The 15,441-nt window shown below is 48.2% G+C and overlaps 1 protein-coding gene across 1 annotated transcript; it reads left to right on the plus strand.

The window, feature by feature from the left end:
- The first annotated feature begins 1,396 nt into the window (after positions 1 to 1,396).
- Positions 1,397 to 2,625, plus strand: LOC136493451 (vegetative cell wall protein gp1-like). Its single transcript, XM_066489535.1, has one exon. The coding sequence runs from the start codon at positions 1,541 to 1,543 to the stop codon at positions 2,492 to 2,494; it is 954 nt and encodes a 317-aa protein (XP_066345632.1). The 5' UTR covers positions 1,397 to 1,540; the 3' UTR covers positions 2,495 to 2,625.
- The last annotated feature ends 12,816 nt before the right edge of the window (positions 2,626 to 15,441 follow it).

A 15,441-nucleotide genomic window follows, 5' to 3' on the forward strand; every position in this document is an offset into this window, starting at 1 on the left:
CTCGGCACAACGCCGTTGCCACCACGATCTACAGGGTCAGCGGGACCCACGCGAAGAGGAGAACAGTATACCTCTGGGAGCCTTATTTCTTTCTCTTTTTCCCTCTTCCCTTCGGCTGTAGCTCATGCTTTCCCTTGGCCTATAAAAAAGAAAGCAGGACGTCCCACTTAGGGCATCGACACATCGGTTCACCGCACCGCATCAGACATCAAGCACCGAGCAACCGAACCTCAGAGACTTGGGAGCTATCTCCTTCTCTCGCCAGTTTGTAACCCTCTACTACAAACTCAGTGCTAGCGAGCAGCTCGAAACTAAACGTATGGATATTCGGCCTGAACCAGTATAATCCTTATGTCCTCTTAGCACACTATCCGGGTCAGACGCGCAATATACAAATTTACTAATCGGTGCTTACTCGAAACACCGACACTAACAAAAAAAAATAAATTATAGAATCCGTCAGTAAACTGCGAGACAAATTTATTTAGCCTAATTAATCCGTCATTAGCACATGTGTTATTGTAGCACTTTATTGTCAAATCGTGGACTAATTAGGCTTAAAAGATTCGTCTCGCAAAGTAGTCATAATTTGTACAATTAATTATTTTTAGTCTATATTTAATACTCCATGTATTTTTTTTTAATATTCGATGGGACGAGATGTAAACTTTTAGGGCTAAACGGGAGCCTACTTGACCAACTTTCCCCACGACGCTCTGCAGCTACTGGGGCTCAAACTATGCAGGACAGCAGTGAGTAGTGTATCTGTGTACCCTTTTTCCTTCTCTGGAGGCAATGCGTGTACCATCTCAGTAAGAAAAGAACAGGACGGTGCACGTACTGGGTCTGATTGCATTTATGGTTGCTTTTGGCTCTGAGTAACGGGATTTGTGCTGATTGCTCTTCACTGAACAGTATAGAACCCGAAGTGCACGCATCATTCAGACTTTCAGAGGTGTAGTGATTCATCCATTCACACAATTCTTCACCTGCGGTTTCCCTCTTTCAAGTATATCAGCAAGCAATTAATGTACATTGTTAGTCCTATTTAACAAAGAAGATACTGACTACAAACTAAAAATGCGACCACACCTACGCGTAGATCTCGACCGGCGCATCTGTACTGAAAGGTGCGGGTTGTCTACGAAATCTGTACGCATACGCATGCATGGCTGGCTGGATGACAACTATCCCTCGTACCGAACCGATACGCGCTGCGTGCACGTACGAAATCACTGTCCTACATCATCATCACAAACTGGCCCCACACACTGAGCTGTAACCTGTAAAGATGGCTCATCTTTTTTCTGATCGGGCCTTCACTGTCAGCTCAGCGTTCAGTTTTACACGCACCATCAGGAGAGCGCGCTATATATAGCGGCGCATCGTCACTGGAGCTCTCACTGCTCTGCACTCCACAGCTCAGGTCGGTCGGGAACACAGAGGCGGGGCAACACCGCAACAGGGAGGAAAGCTTCTGTAACGAGCGAGAAGACGAGAGGCCGGGAGCCAGAAGGAGAACGAGTTCGGGAGGGAGCGGATGGCAATGGCTCTACTCCCGCTGCTGCTCTCGCTCCTCGTCGTCTCCTGCGCCGCGCAGTCGCCGGCCTCGTCGCCGTCCGCGTCCAAGGCTCCTCCGGTTAGCGCCTCGGCGCCGCAGGCCTCTGTAGCGCCACCGACAACGGCGGTCTCGGCGCCGCAAGCCTCTGTACAGCCGCCAACAACAGTTGCCGCGTCGGCGCCCCAGGCCTCTGCCACGGCACCGACAACAGCAGCCTTGGCGCCACAGGCCTCTGCTGCGCCACCAACTACAGCAGCCTCCGCGCCGCAGGTTTCTGCCGCGGCGCCACAGGCCTCCGCCGCACCTCCTACCGCCGCCGCCGCCTCTCCGTCACAAGCCTCTGCCGCGCCGCCAACCACAGCCTCCTCTCCGCAGCTCGCTGCCACGTTGCCTCCGGTTGCCTCCCCAGCACTAGCTGCGATGACACCTGTCTCTGCTACCCCTCCAGCCACGCTACCCCCGGCAACACAGCCTCCCGTCGCGTCGCCTACCGTCGCCGTCGCCGCGCCAGCCCCGACGATTCCGGCTCCAGTCGCCTCCCCGCCCCTGGCAATGCCACCAGCGGCGCTTCCTCCGGCCACGCTCCCTCCAGCAATTGCTCCGACGCCACTTCTCGCTGCCCCGGTCCTGCCTCCCACCGCGCCACCTGCGCCGGCCCCCGTGTCTCCGGCTCCAAGCGTCGCCCCGACCCCGTCGCCGACAGAAGCCCCCACCCCGTCGCCCACAGAGGCACCGACCCCGTCGCCCACGCTGGCGCCGGAGCTGGCGCCTACACTCGCGCCGTTCAGCTCGGTGTCCGTGAGCCCGTCGCTGGCGCCGGGCCCCGCGCTCGCTCCGGAGGAGGAGTCGGCGGCGCCGAGCTCGCGCACCGGCGTCGTCGCCGCCGCTCTGGTGTCGTCCTTGGTGGCCGCCGGGCTCGTCGTCTTGTTTTAAGTAGAGCTGCGTTTACCGTTATACGTCCGTACCGCTCGTCGCGCGTTTCTTGTTCTCCTGTTGTTGTGTTTTATGGATGCACGAATCATTCTTGCTGTACAACACATTGATAATTTATTTCTATTTATGTATGGATGACGGACTGCCTGCTGCTGTCTTTTGCATTGCATGGTGGGGAAGAACTAAGAAGCCCTTGCAATGCACAAGCATGCGTGTCATGCATCAGTCTATGTGCTTTGTCGCTAGTAAAACGCGTCTCATGCTTCGTTTTTATTTGTTCGCTTGCTGTCACGTAGACGGACGTGAAGAAGAAGAGCCTAGGTAGATGCAGGCGAAGACGAAAAAGAAGTTTCTGTGACCTGCTGTAACAGCACGTCACTGACGATGGTAGATCCGGTGCTCTCTTGCCGACAGTTTTTGGGAGTCAAGACAGGAACTTGTAGCGGTACCGACAGAAGTGATATGAAACGCGGCGCACGTAGTACAACACAGCCGTGCATGCGCCATTGCAGAAGCATGTGAAACTCGGTACCACGAGGGACGAGATCCGTAGGGACACTGCTGCGTCGTCCACCGGGTGGGTGGCCAGCCGGGGCTTGGGCGGGGGCCGTGGCCGCGCGTTCCGCTGCTCCCAAAAGCTGACGAAACGAAGCAAGCCCAATGATACATCCTCAAATCATTCAGCCACCCACCGTCGTTCGCATTTGACATTTGTTAAACTGACTGACACACCGTGCAGCGCATGCCGGGTAGCACTCCAGTCTCCACTACGCCACCGAGAAAAGCCACTTCGTCGAGGGAAGCGTCAGCATGACAGCGTCGGCGAAGGCATGCGTCGGTTGACGAACTCGGGAGGGAGGAGCCGAGGCAGAGTGGGGAACAGAGCAATGAGGTAGCCTGCCAGTGCGCCATCTTGTATTACTGGCCGCGTGGTCGAGCTCGCTGCTGGCAGTCGCAGGTACACTCGAGACTTGCACTGTGAATCCTATGGCTCTGTCTGTCGCAAGCGCGTGGGGGCGCGGCGAAACATGCGCCGGTCGCCCGGTCGGTCGTGTGTGTTGGCGCTCGCGCTGGGCGCTGGCCTGGTTGTGACCTGTGAGAGGGCATCGTCGTATGTGTAGGAACCATGAGCAGCTGCCAGCTGGGACTGATCCACGTACAGCATGTACTGTACGTAGTACGTGTGATCGTTGGGAGATGGTCCCCGAGTCACCTGCCGTCGATGACAAGGCGTACGGGGTACTAGCCTCGTGTCTCGACTGCCATGCTCGCCGGCCCCGGTCCTGTTGCCCTCGTGCGCGGTTTGGAGTTTTACACGGTTGGTTGCCGATGCGGCCACCGGGCAGCAGCCTGCCCAAGTGGTCATGCGATTCATCTACATCCGCCGTTCGCCCGGGCGCTGACACAGTAGCGGTCAAGCTCAAGCCGGCGTATACGGATTATTATGGCCACTGCTACCCTTACAACCTCAAATTGAGGGCATGTTTAGATTTCAAAAAATTTTACGCAGTATCCGTCACATCGAATGTTGCGTCACATGCATGGAGTACTAAATGTAGACGAAAAAAAACTAATTGCACAGTTGGGTGAGAAATCGCGAGACGAAACTTTTGAACATAATTAGTCTATAATTAGACACTAATTGCTAAATACAAATAAAAATACTACAGTAACCAAAATCCAAAAAATTTTGGATCTGAACGGGTCCTGATCCTTCTTAGCCGTGGACACCGATGATAAGTTACTGAAAAGTGAAAACGCCACTTGTTCCCTGATAAAAGGCCGACATCGAGGCTGAAGGAGTGATGGATCATTGAGGTGATACACCAGCCGCGCTGTCCTTGCTCGTGCTTGACAAATGACACCACCAGCCTACCGACTACCGAGCAGTGCGTGCCGGACGGTTTTCCTATGAGCACAGTGAAAGGCTACAGACAACGCGCGATAGGTCACGCGTTTGTGACCTGTCCGTCTACCTCTGGCTCTCCTTCTTCCCCGTGCTTTTCTCTCTCCCTGCGCCCTCCTCCTTTGCCCCCTCCCTCATCGTCCACCACCGTCCGCCGACGGCTCCCGCCGCCTCACCACGCCGCCCACCTCCTGTTCCCGCCCCTCGACCCTGCCCCCTAAACTTAGGGAGTCGTCGGAGCTCCGCTCTCGCACCCGCCCCTGCCCCCGCCCCCGCCCTGCCCCCACCACTAGCTATCGCCGGCTCCCACCGCCCATCTCCCACCTTTGCCTCTCGACCCCGTCCTCCTCTAATCATAGGGCATTCGCAAGTGACCTCCGTAGCGACGCCCCCGTCACCGTGCCCCGCCACCGTCTCACCCTGCTACAACACTGTGTTACGGCCGCTGCCCCCCAAAATCCCTTCCAAGAGCATCTCCAAGATATTAGCCAAATTATTTTCTAAAGGTAAATTTGGTTATTATTAAAGGAGGAAATTTTTCTCAAACAGACTCTGTAAATAACTCTAAATTTAGTAGCTCTCCATCCCACCTCATTTGCTCTCTACTTTTGGATAGTCTACCTCACTAGCCATTCAACTTATTGGTTTTACATAGTTTGTTGGAGTACTTCAGTATTTTTTTATCAAATCTATTTTAGAGAATAGCTAAATTAGTAAATTTGGTCTTTTAGGCTAATCTTTTAGAGATGCTCTAAGCCCACCGGAGATGGAGATCTCATTACCTCGAAACCCTAATGCCGGCGGGTTCCTAGTCAGAACCCTAGCAACCGTCTTCTTCTTCTTCGTCTCCAGTGGGGGTAGGGTCGCACTGTCGCGCTAGACCGTGACAGTCGCGTATTAGATTTTTCGATAATGAAAGCCATCGTGGTACGGCGAACAGACCCGATTCAGCCGAAAAAGACGCCCTTGTCTTGTCTATTATACATGTAACGCTTCAATTTCGCAAATGGAGAGGTTGGCACGTTGCCTGCTTCCCGAACTGCTCACGACAGCAGCACCGGTCCATGTTGAACATGTCACGCGTGCTTCGGCACACCGCCGCTCGAAAGTCCACCCTCTCACGGTGAGCTCTAGCGGCCACATCTCCCGAAGGTTGCCATTGCAGCCCGCCACGTTGTAGTTCTCTCGGCTGTTCACTAGCTTCACCGTCATGGGAGGCTAAAACTGTCCACTAGGCTAACGTCGTAGAACGGTAGAGGTCAGAGGCGAGCATGAACTTGGCGAGGCTGACATGTCTTCCTGAACCCATGGCGCAAGTCCTGTTCCTAGACGTGTTGAAGGAGGAGCCCATGCGGCCTCAGAGGACAGATATGGTCCGACCAGCTTTGGGTGGCCAACAATCACCAAGGACGCCCATAGGCGTTACCACGTTGACAAAGGCGATGCGCTGGACGACTGCGTCCGGCACTAGCCACTACAACACCGCCAAAGAGGTGTTCATGGCGACACGTGACAACTTCGACAGCGGCGCGTACCGCAAGGCTGACTGGTAGTTTGGGGCTGCCGAGGATGTTGGGGTCCGCTATGAGCAGGCATTCACTGATTGCCAACTGAAGTTCCTCTTGTCCAACGGTGAAAGGTCCTAAATGGCTAGAGGGGGATGAATAACCTATAAAAATTTCTACAAATACACTAGAACAACTTTGTTAGTCAACTAAAAGGCAAAAAGCGCTTTGCTCCAGCTCTACTTAAAAGGCAAGCCACCTACCAACAATTCTAGTTGATTAAGATCACTAAGCATTCAATGGCTATGTCACTACTATCTATACTAGATGAGCTATCTAGAAACTAATCACAACTAAAAGCTAATGAAAGGTCCTAATATGGCTAGAGGGGGGGTGAATAGCCTATTTAAAAATCTATAAATTAATTAGAGCAATTTGATTAGTATGACAAATAGCGTAATGCAAACTTGCTCTAGCTCTACAAGGGTTGCAAGCCACCTATCCAACAATTCTAGTTGCAATGATTACTTAAGCACACAAACTTGCTACTCCAAAGAGCTCAACTAGATGAATGTAAATAATAAAGCAAGCTCTCAATTCTAATTACACTAAAGAGCTTGTATCAACTAGTTTGCAAGAATGTAAACAAGTAAGTAGGGTGATTATACCACCGTGTAGGGGATGAACCAATCACAAGATGAAGATCAAGCCAATCACCGGGAGAATGCAAATGACAAGAGACAACCGATTTTTTTCCCGAGGTTCACGTGCTTGCCAACACGCTAGTCCCCGTTGTGTCGACCAACACTTGGTGGTTCGGCGGCTAAGAGGTGTTTCACAAACCTCGTCCACACGATAGGACACCGCAAGAACCGACCCACAAGTGAGGTAACTCAATGACATGAGCAATTTACTAGAGTTACCTTTCGGCACTCTGCCGGGGAAGGTACAACTCCCCTCACAATCACCGAAGGCGGCCACGAACAATCACCAACTCGTGCCAATCCTTCACCGCTGCTCCAATCGTCTAGGTGGTGGCAACCACCAAGAGAAAACAAGCGAAATCCGCAGCGCAACACGAATACCAAGTGCCTCTAGATGCAATCACTCAAGCAATGCACTTGGATTCTCTCACAATCTCACAATGATGATGGATCAATGATGGAGATGAGTGGGAGGACTTTGGCTAAGCTCACAAGGATGCTATGTCAATGAAAATGTGCAAGAGTTATCCCTTGAGCCGGCCATGGGGCTATAAATAGAGCCCCCATCAAATAGAGCCGTTATATACCTTCACTGGGCAAAACGCGCTCTGACCGGACGCTCCGGTCACACTGACCGGACGCTGGCCCTCAGTGTTCGGTCGCCCGATGGACGCCACGTGTCATCCCCTTCAAACGCTGTTCGTCAGATTTCAACGGCTACGAAGCTGACCGGACGCTCCGGTCAAAACTGACCGGACGCTGAAGCCCCAGCGTCCGGTCGTTTCCAGTAAGCTCCCCGAGGCATTTTTTTCGACCGGACGCGTCCGGTCCATCTTGACCGGACGCAGACCAGCGTCCGGTGCTCAACCCCAGCGACTGTGCCATCTGACAGCTTGACCGGACGCAGCCCTTCAGCGTCCGGTCGCTGAGTGACCCAGCGTCCGGTCAGTAGACCGACGCCAGCATCATTTCGACCAACTCCATTTCAACTCTAACTTCTTCACCCTTGCTTAAGTGTGCCAACCACTAAGAATTTTGCATCCGGCGCAATAGAAAATAGACATTTCATTTTCCCGAAAGCGCCGAATCCCGCCGAGCAAGCTCGGTGGGAGGGAGAGAGGGACCCAAACCCATCTCAACCCTGCAAACACCTTGTGCACATGTGTTAGCATATTTTCACAAATATTATCAAGAGTGTTAGCACTCCACTAGATCCTAAATGCATATGCAATGAGTTAGAGCATCTAGTGGCACTTTGATAACCGCATTCCGATACGAGTTTCACTCCTCTTAATAGTACGGCTATCTATCCTAAATGTGATCACACTCACTAAGTGTCTTGATCACTAAAACAAAATGGCTCCTATATTTTATACCTTTGCCTTGAGCCTTTTGTTTTTCACTTTCTTCTTTTCTAAGTTTGAGCATTTGACCATCACCATGGCGTCACCATTGTCATGATCTTCGCCATTGCTTCATCACTTGGAGTAGTGCTACCTATCTCATAATCATCTTGATAAACTAGGTTAGCACTTAGGGTTTCATCAATTAACCAAAACCAAACTAGAGCTTTCAGCTAAGCTACTCAACTAGCTAGGCTACCACAAGCTCTACACTAGGTAAATACAAAACGTAATGCAAGAGGGTGGTAGAGGGGATATACCTCCGTGGCAAGTGATCAATCAATAAATACCAAAAAAATCCAAGAAAAACAATATGTTACAATGATTTTTCTTCCGAGGTTCACTTGCTTGCCGATAAGCTAGTCCCCGTTGTAGCGATTCACCCACTTGAAGGTTCACACACTTATAGGCTTCACACACCTAACCTGCAATCAGGTGTCACACAACCAACATAAGATGGGGATCCATGAGCTACTAGCAATCCACTAGAGTTGTCTTTCGTGATCTCCCACGGAGAAGGCACAAGAACCCCTCATAATCCACCGGGAGTGGCCAAGAACGATCACCAACTCTTGCCAATCTCCTTAAGCTGCTCCAAACCGTCTAGGTGGCAGCAAGCACCAAGAGTAACAAACAATCCCGTAGCTCACACAATCACTAGTGCCACTATATGCTCAAACACTAAGCAATTACAATAGAATCACTCCCAATCTCAAAAAGATAATGAATCAATAAAGGAGATGAGTGGGATTTGTTTGCTTTAGCTCATAAGGATGTATCACTGAAGAAAATATGCAAAAGAGTGAGCTAGAGCCGGCCCAAGTCTATTTATAGAGCCCCTTGGCTCAAAGAGCTGTTGGGCTCTCGAAGGGCTGACCAGACCCGCCTGCACTGTCCGAATCGGACACACCCACACAATTACACACGCACATTTCATAGCCACGTTGTAACCCCTATCGTAGTCCGATTTCAGCCTCGGCAGTAAGATGTCGGCAATGATAGTCATGGCCATCGCCATCGCTATCTGAGATCGACTGGGATGTTCACTACACCACTGTTTTGGCTTATCACCCGTCCACGATAAGGTGCTTACTTCTGTCACATTGGAGCATGGCTCGCCTGTGTGGGTGTGCACTAACACCGCCGCATGCTTATGATCTGTCCGTGATCAGATCCTTATTCCGTCTCATTGAGGCCCGACCTACCTATGTAGGAGTATACTAACACCGCTGAGTTGGCTTATGATCCGTCCATGATTAGGTCCTTGTTTTCGTCGCTTTGGAGCATGACCCACCTATGTCAAGGCGAACATCACCGTCGCTTCAACAAATGAACCGCCTGGTCATAGAGCATCGTCATCGTCGCGTTGCAGTACAATCCACCCATGACGATCGTTTAGTCGGTGTTAGATTACTAAACGATTCGGTGGTGATACACTATTGATCCCTGCTGCATCAGATGAATAGCGGCGGTGATGACAAAACAACCAACGGCCCGTACATCTGATGGTGACAGAATTGCTTCCAGTTTTCACAATGTATTTACTAATTCAGCTAGGCCTTAATAACTTACTAAACACACACCATACAGATATAATCATTACACATCATTCATCAAGTCTACAACAAAGAGTACTTGTTATAATAACAATGCTCGACACTAACATAACAACTATGTCAACTGATGAATTAACACTAGCGGTGCATAGATAACATAATAAAGGTTCTGCTCTCTACAGACTTACGTAAGGTAGATGTGCTCCGCTCCTTTAGATTGGCACTCCTTGATTAGCTTGGCAGCCAATGCACGATGGGACCCCTCTTCTTCCTCCCATAGCCATTGCAGGAAAATCGTTCGAAAGCACCGAGACTCCAAAACCTACACAATACAAAGTAATAGAATTAATAATTAATAATATTCAACATACTATTGGTTTAGTTACCAAGCCAAAATCAAACTATATATAGACTTAAAATAACTCCCTACCTGAACAAAGATATATCCTAACAACAAAATACAACATATGCACCTTTACTGCTCTACTAATGACTCCATAAACAAGGAAGCATAAGAAAGATAGTGAGGTCCGTTGATACATAGACTCTAGGTAGGTCTAGGATAGCGGATGACCCATGTAGGGAGGACATGAACTTTTCCGTGGTTCATGTCATATGCAAGCAGTGTTCTGTCCTCCCTAACAAGAAAAATCAAATTCCATTCAAGGTGAACTGCAATCACTCTATACTCCGCATCACAAACCTCATAACCAAATTCAATATTGTTCTGTCCAAATATCTCTAGCATGGTCACCATATGCTTCAATGTCCATCTATTACTACCATAGTGTTCAAGGATCTAGTTTGAAAGCTGAGTCATAGTGTAAATATCAGCAGTACATAAACACAACTGACCCTGAGCTTCATGGATGGAGATTGCATCACCACATGGCTTCTGTATTTTCGTCCATGTCTTTCCATCCATATCAATAGCAATGATCTGGGACAACTCGAGCCAGTGCATAAATCCATTAAGAAACACAATTCTCGCATATGTGGATACTGTAATACCATTGCCCCATTTAGATTCTTTAAAGATCCCAGCTGCACTCTTAGATAAGTAGATGCTCACACCTATGGACTCACCCTCCCTCATCTTCCCATATTCAAACACATGGAAGTGTGAGAAAACTATCGGATCAAACCCCAAGCGAGCCTCGCCACAAGAACAGAGCTTATCCAGCAGTAACAACCATTTGTTAGTCGCTGCATTGCAGACAATATAGCGACACCCAAAACACTAGCAGAGGATGAGGCTGTGATAGAACCGCCTAATCTAATGCCCCCAGGAGTTTTTGTCCACCATTAGACACTAAGTACCCAAAAGAGGACACTAAACTACACGGTTCCGTCGAGCACACCCTAAGAGAGAACTAAAAAATCCATATTTTTCCATTAGGATCATAAATAAGGAATAAAGCTTATAACATTCTGAAGTCATTTCTTACATCACTTTATTACAATAGTAGAATATTATCTCAATTGATTATAACAGCAGAATCTACCAATGTTATCAGAGTTATAGAGGAAGCAAAGATTAATTTAACGATATGGTAGAGCATTAACAAAGTAGACATTTACATACAAGAGATGCTACCAGATTTTACATCTTTTCTTATAAAAACCTTTAGTAAAGGTTATAAATAAACACTATGGTCATAGCGTGAAAGGAATTCTCTTTGAGCCCACCAGGAGATTTCCACACACAAGAGTCAACTCTAAGTATTCTCCAATCACCTGCAACAGGAGAAATAAAACCCTGAGTACTCGATTGTACTCAACAAGACTTACCCGACAGGAGGAAAATGAAAGACTCCAAGGATATGCAAGGCTTATTTGGCTAGTAGGTTATTGCATCTATGGAAGCATTACTAAATGGGCATCCTTATATTCAATTTTATTAGCAGTTATTATTAGTTCATTAACTAACCATTCTATGTAAGCACCTATGCTACTTTCAAGTAGGTGGTAAGCAATCAGAACCATTTTATCATCTTTCATATTCCAGTTCTTACTACGGTGCTAGACCTTAGCCAAGTCAGTACCATCCTAGAAACGACGATTCGTGAACCAATGTATCCCAGCTGGGTACCTCGAAACACATGTCCTGTTTATACCCTAGGTACAAACAAGACCAACCCATCCTACTCCTGTCACGGGGTTCAGGTCCCCATCCAAACATGGACTCCAAGTTCCCACACCTCAGACCCAGTCTCAGTATGGTGCTTAGACCTCCACCTTTCCCCGCCTCCAATCAGCCGGTCCAGAAAGAGCTGGAACCTATGACAAGAGCGTAACGAGCCTTCCCGCTCGCATAAGCAAGTATATGCTCAAGATAATAAGTCTGTGACCTTACTACCATTCACAGCAATGAACGGTCCTCAATCAACACAGGCGGAACAAATGCAATTTTGAGCCTCGCTCAAATGCCTAACCAAGTTTAGATCCAAAGTACCATTCCACCCGGTCTCCAATTATCATTCATATATATTTCATGTGATAGTAATATGACAACACAATAATATCTTTCCGGTCTCTCGCGAGTGATAGGCAATCACTCAACTTCTACCAGATCCTATAGCATAGCAAGCTACATGATCCTGACATGCTAGTAGGACTCATAGGATAAGGATATATAGGTTTTATTCAACTCCTCTGAACTTAATGCACAAGCGTAAAATAAAGTGCAGAATAATAGGGGTTATGCACCGGGGCTTGCCTGGGTAAGATATAACCAAAAGTTGGCATTCCATTATGATGACATGATCATCAAGGCACTATTTTTTTATACTTCAGTCCACTCCATGATCCATCATTGTTTCTATTATGATATACATAAATGCAACACAGAGATGTAAATAATCAACGACAACTACAACTCTAAAATACGATTACACTCCATAAGCTAACGAGCTAGCTTTAATGACTAATGTACTAGTCTACGCATCCACGTTGTCAAGTAAGGCTTTGTCTCTGAAAAAATGTTCTAGTTTTAAAATCCCAATGTGTTTCGGCATTTTATTCATTAAACATATATTTTTGAACTAGGGCTCATTTAGCTACCTTAGCAACCTAATTATTATGGAGCTACAAAAATTACAGTGAGCACCAAATAATGTAAGGAATTTACTATGAAAGTTTCAGAGCCAACACTATCACGAATTTATCACAAAAATTCCTATAAGTTTATATCTTACAATATTAAGCATCTTAAATTAAATACATAACTCCTGAAAATATTATAAAACTATATGAACAAAATATACTAGCAGATAGATTATGATTTTAGAAACATAACAAAATTAGTTTCATAATTTTTGGTTAATTATACAATTTTATAATGAATTTACAAGTTTACCTTCAAAACTACATTAGTAAATACTTAGAAAAGAAAAAGGGCTGGTAGCCACCCCATCTGGCCCGGCAACCCAACGCGGCACGGCCGCGTGCGCGTTGCGGTAGCCTAAAACAGCCCAAGGATGGAGGCACACGCACGGGCGTGCTCATTTTGCAAAATAGGACTCGTATTTTTGGACAATTAAGCGGCGCAATGCAACACTATTACAACAGATTCAAGTTTTGCACTTAGGATCCTTGAATGTGTTGCCTTCACAACAGGGTGGTCCTCGGCGTCCCCATGCGCAATGGTGCGGCTCTGGCCGACACAGCACGGCCACGCTGGCCTACCGAGGGCCAAATAGGCGTGTCCATCGGACCTGCTAGGACCCATGGGCCAATGCGCAATGGTGAGAGGTAGCGAAAAGTCCAACGGTGTGCTACTCAACACTAGCCTCGACGACGGTGGATCCGTATGGTGGCGCGAGCGTTCCGGCGAGCCTACGCCCTCATGAAAAGGTAGAGATGGCGGAGAAGCATCAGTAGCTCACCGTGATGTACACTATAGTGACGGTCGAAGCAAGGGAAAGCTGAGGTGGTCTAGCCACGTGCGTTCGGGCACAGCGACGATGCCTCGAGCCAGACACCGACGCATCACCACGTCACCGGCGAGTTCCCTAGCCAAAATAGTGTGAGCACCAGATAGAGGGAGTCAACATGAGTGCAGGGTTACAAGCAATCAAACTGCTACCACTCCTACATGCCTTACCTCCCAACCTACCGATTTGGCAGCACCCACAGTCAGTGGCATGCAAAACGCCAAATTGCTGGTCAGTAGTGATTGGTCGGGCTTAAGGAGAACAGGGCATGTAGCTAACTACCTATGCCACCCACTGATACAGGGAATTGCACTACGAAGCCCAAGCTGGTGATTTAGAAAGGAAGGAATGGTGTGCTACCGCTACTACGTTGTGGGTAGTGGCCTCGACTTAATGTGGACCAGCCAAGACACGACGAGGGCACAGCCGTGTGGGGACATGATCGTGGAGGCGGTAACAGAGGCGTGTCGATGAGTGAGGGGATAACGATGGAAACAAAACAAGCAAGAGCGCCAAGCGTGGCGCAGTGAGGCGACAACGGTGCGTGAGCGGCAAGGCAGCGGGGGCGAGATCGCAACGCTACCTGACAGCTGAGGCATACAGTGACTCAACGGGTAGGTGAATTAAACTGTGAGATGAGCGCCATGATAGCCAGACGACAACTGCTACGGCGTTGGCTTGGCCCCGTGCATGGCCAGGCCGGCAGCACGCACGCTGTAGAGGCAGTGCCATCGGATAGGGCCAAGCAGCGGCGCAGGTTTGCAGAGGGCGCGGATGTGACGGCCACGCGACGGCGCTGGCATTAGGGACACGCCCACGCTCCTGATAGTGAGAAGGAGAGCAGCTGCTGCACAACATGAGGCGGGAAAGGCGGCAGCGGGGGCAGCAGCATGGCGACCAGCCATGTAGGGTGATGACATCAGCCCGCTAGGGCCGTTCACGGCCACCCACGGCCAGACAGGCCGACCGGGCTCGGCATCACGATGCATGGAACATGGCTAGCTGCACGACACTGAGCTGCGCAAGGTGACCACACGCACGACCCAGACATATGACGTGCATGAATTTTAAAGCGAAGCAAAGGATGCCTATCATCTCAACCGAAGTTCAACCAATCCTATTAACCTAAAGTCGACACTTCCAGCTAGCTAGCAGAGCAATCGTCAGGACCCGAGAGCAACCAAAGAGGGAGATAAAAAGGATGCCAACTTGGGTTCGTCACTGCAGTGCCAGTTCATAAACAGAGTGCCAACAACATAGTTAACAATGCGTTCCAATGAAGTTTGGGCAATTTTTACGAGAATAACGTGACAACCAACACAACTTCGACCTAAGCCATGCTCAAGCACTTGCTTTGATGCAATCAATAATACCAAAACATGCAGCTAGTGTTTAAATATTTTTGTTAGAAATTAAATGGTAAAATAGCAATGTCTTACTACTTTTCCATACTTAGAAAAGTTAAGGATTCAATTCAAACTAACAACCATTAACACTTTTGTTATAGTTTTTAAAAGGCCTAAACTCTATTAACTGCTACCAACAAGTATTTCATGCGATAGTCCATACCTTATACTAACCCATAGGAGCAAAATATTTAAGCACCATTTAACTATTTTGCTCAATATAATTCACCAAAAATGGTATTTTACACAATAGTTCAAGTGTTTGCCGACTTAACGAAAAGAGCTTATGTTAACGTCAAATTTGATTTTTGAGCTCCCAAAACACTAGTTAACAACATCTATTTTCCAAAAGTTAAAATTGCATTTCCATCTACTAAACTTGTACTTTAATTTTTATTTAAGTACTAAATATAAGTTATGTTTGATTTTCTGTATAAGTGTTCTACTATAATACTCTTGAATATAAGTGTTCTACTATAGTACTTCGTAATTCAATATATAAGTGTTCTATTATGAATTAGTTAGGATACTA

Source organism: Miscanthus floridulus, chromosome 11 (genome assembly GCF_019320115.1).
Source record: "Miscanthus floridulus cultivar M001 chromosome 11, ASM1932011v1, whole genome shotgun sequence".
NCBI classification, from domain to species: Eukaryota; Viridiplantae; Streptophyta; class Magnoliopsida; order Poales; family Poaceae; genus Miscanthus; species Miscanthus floridulus.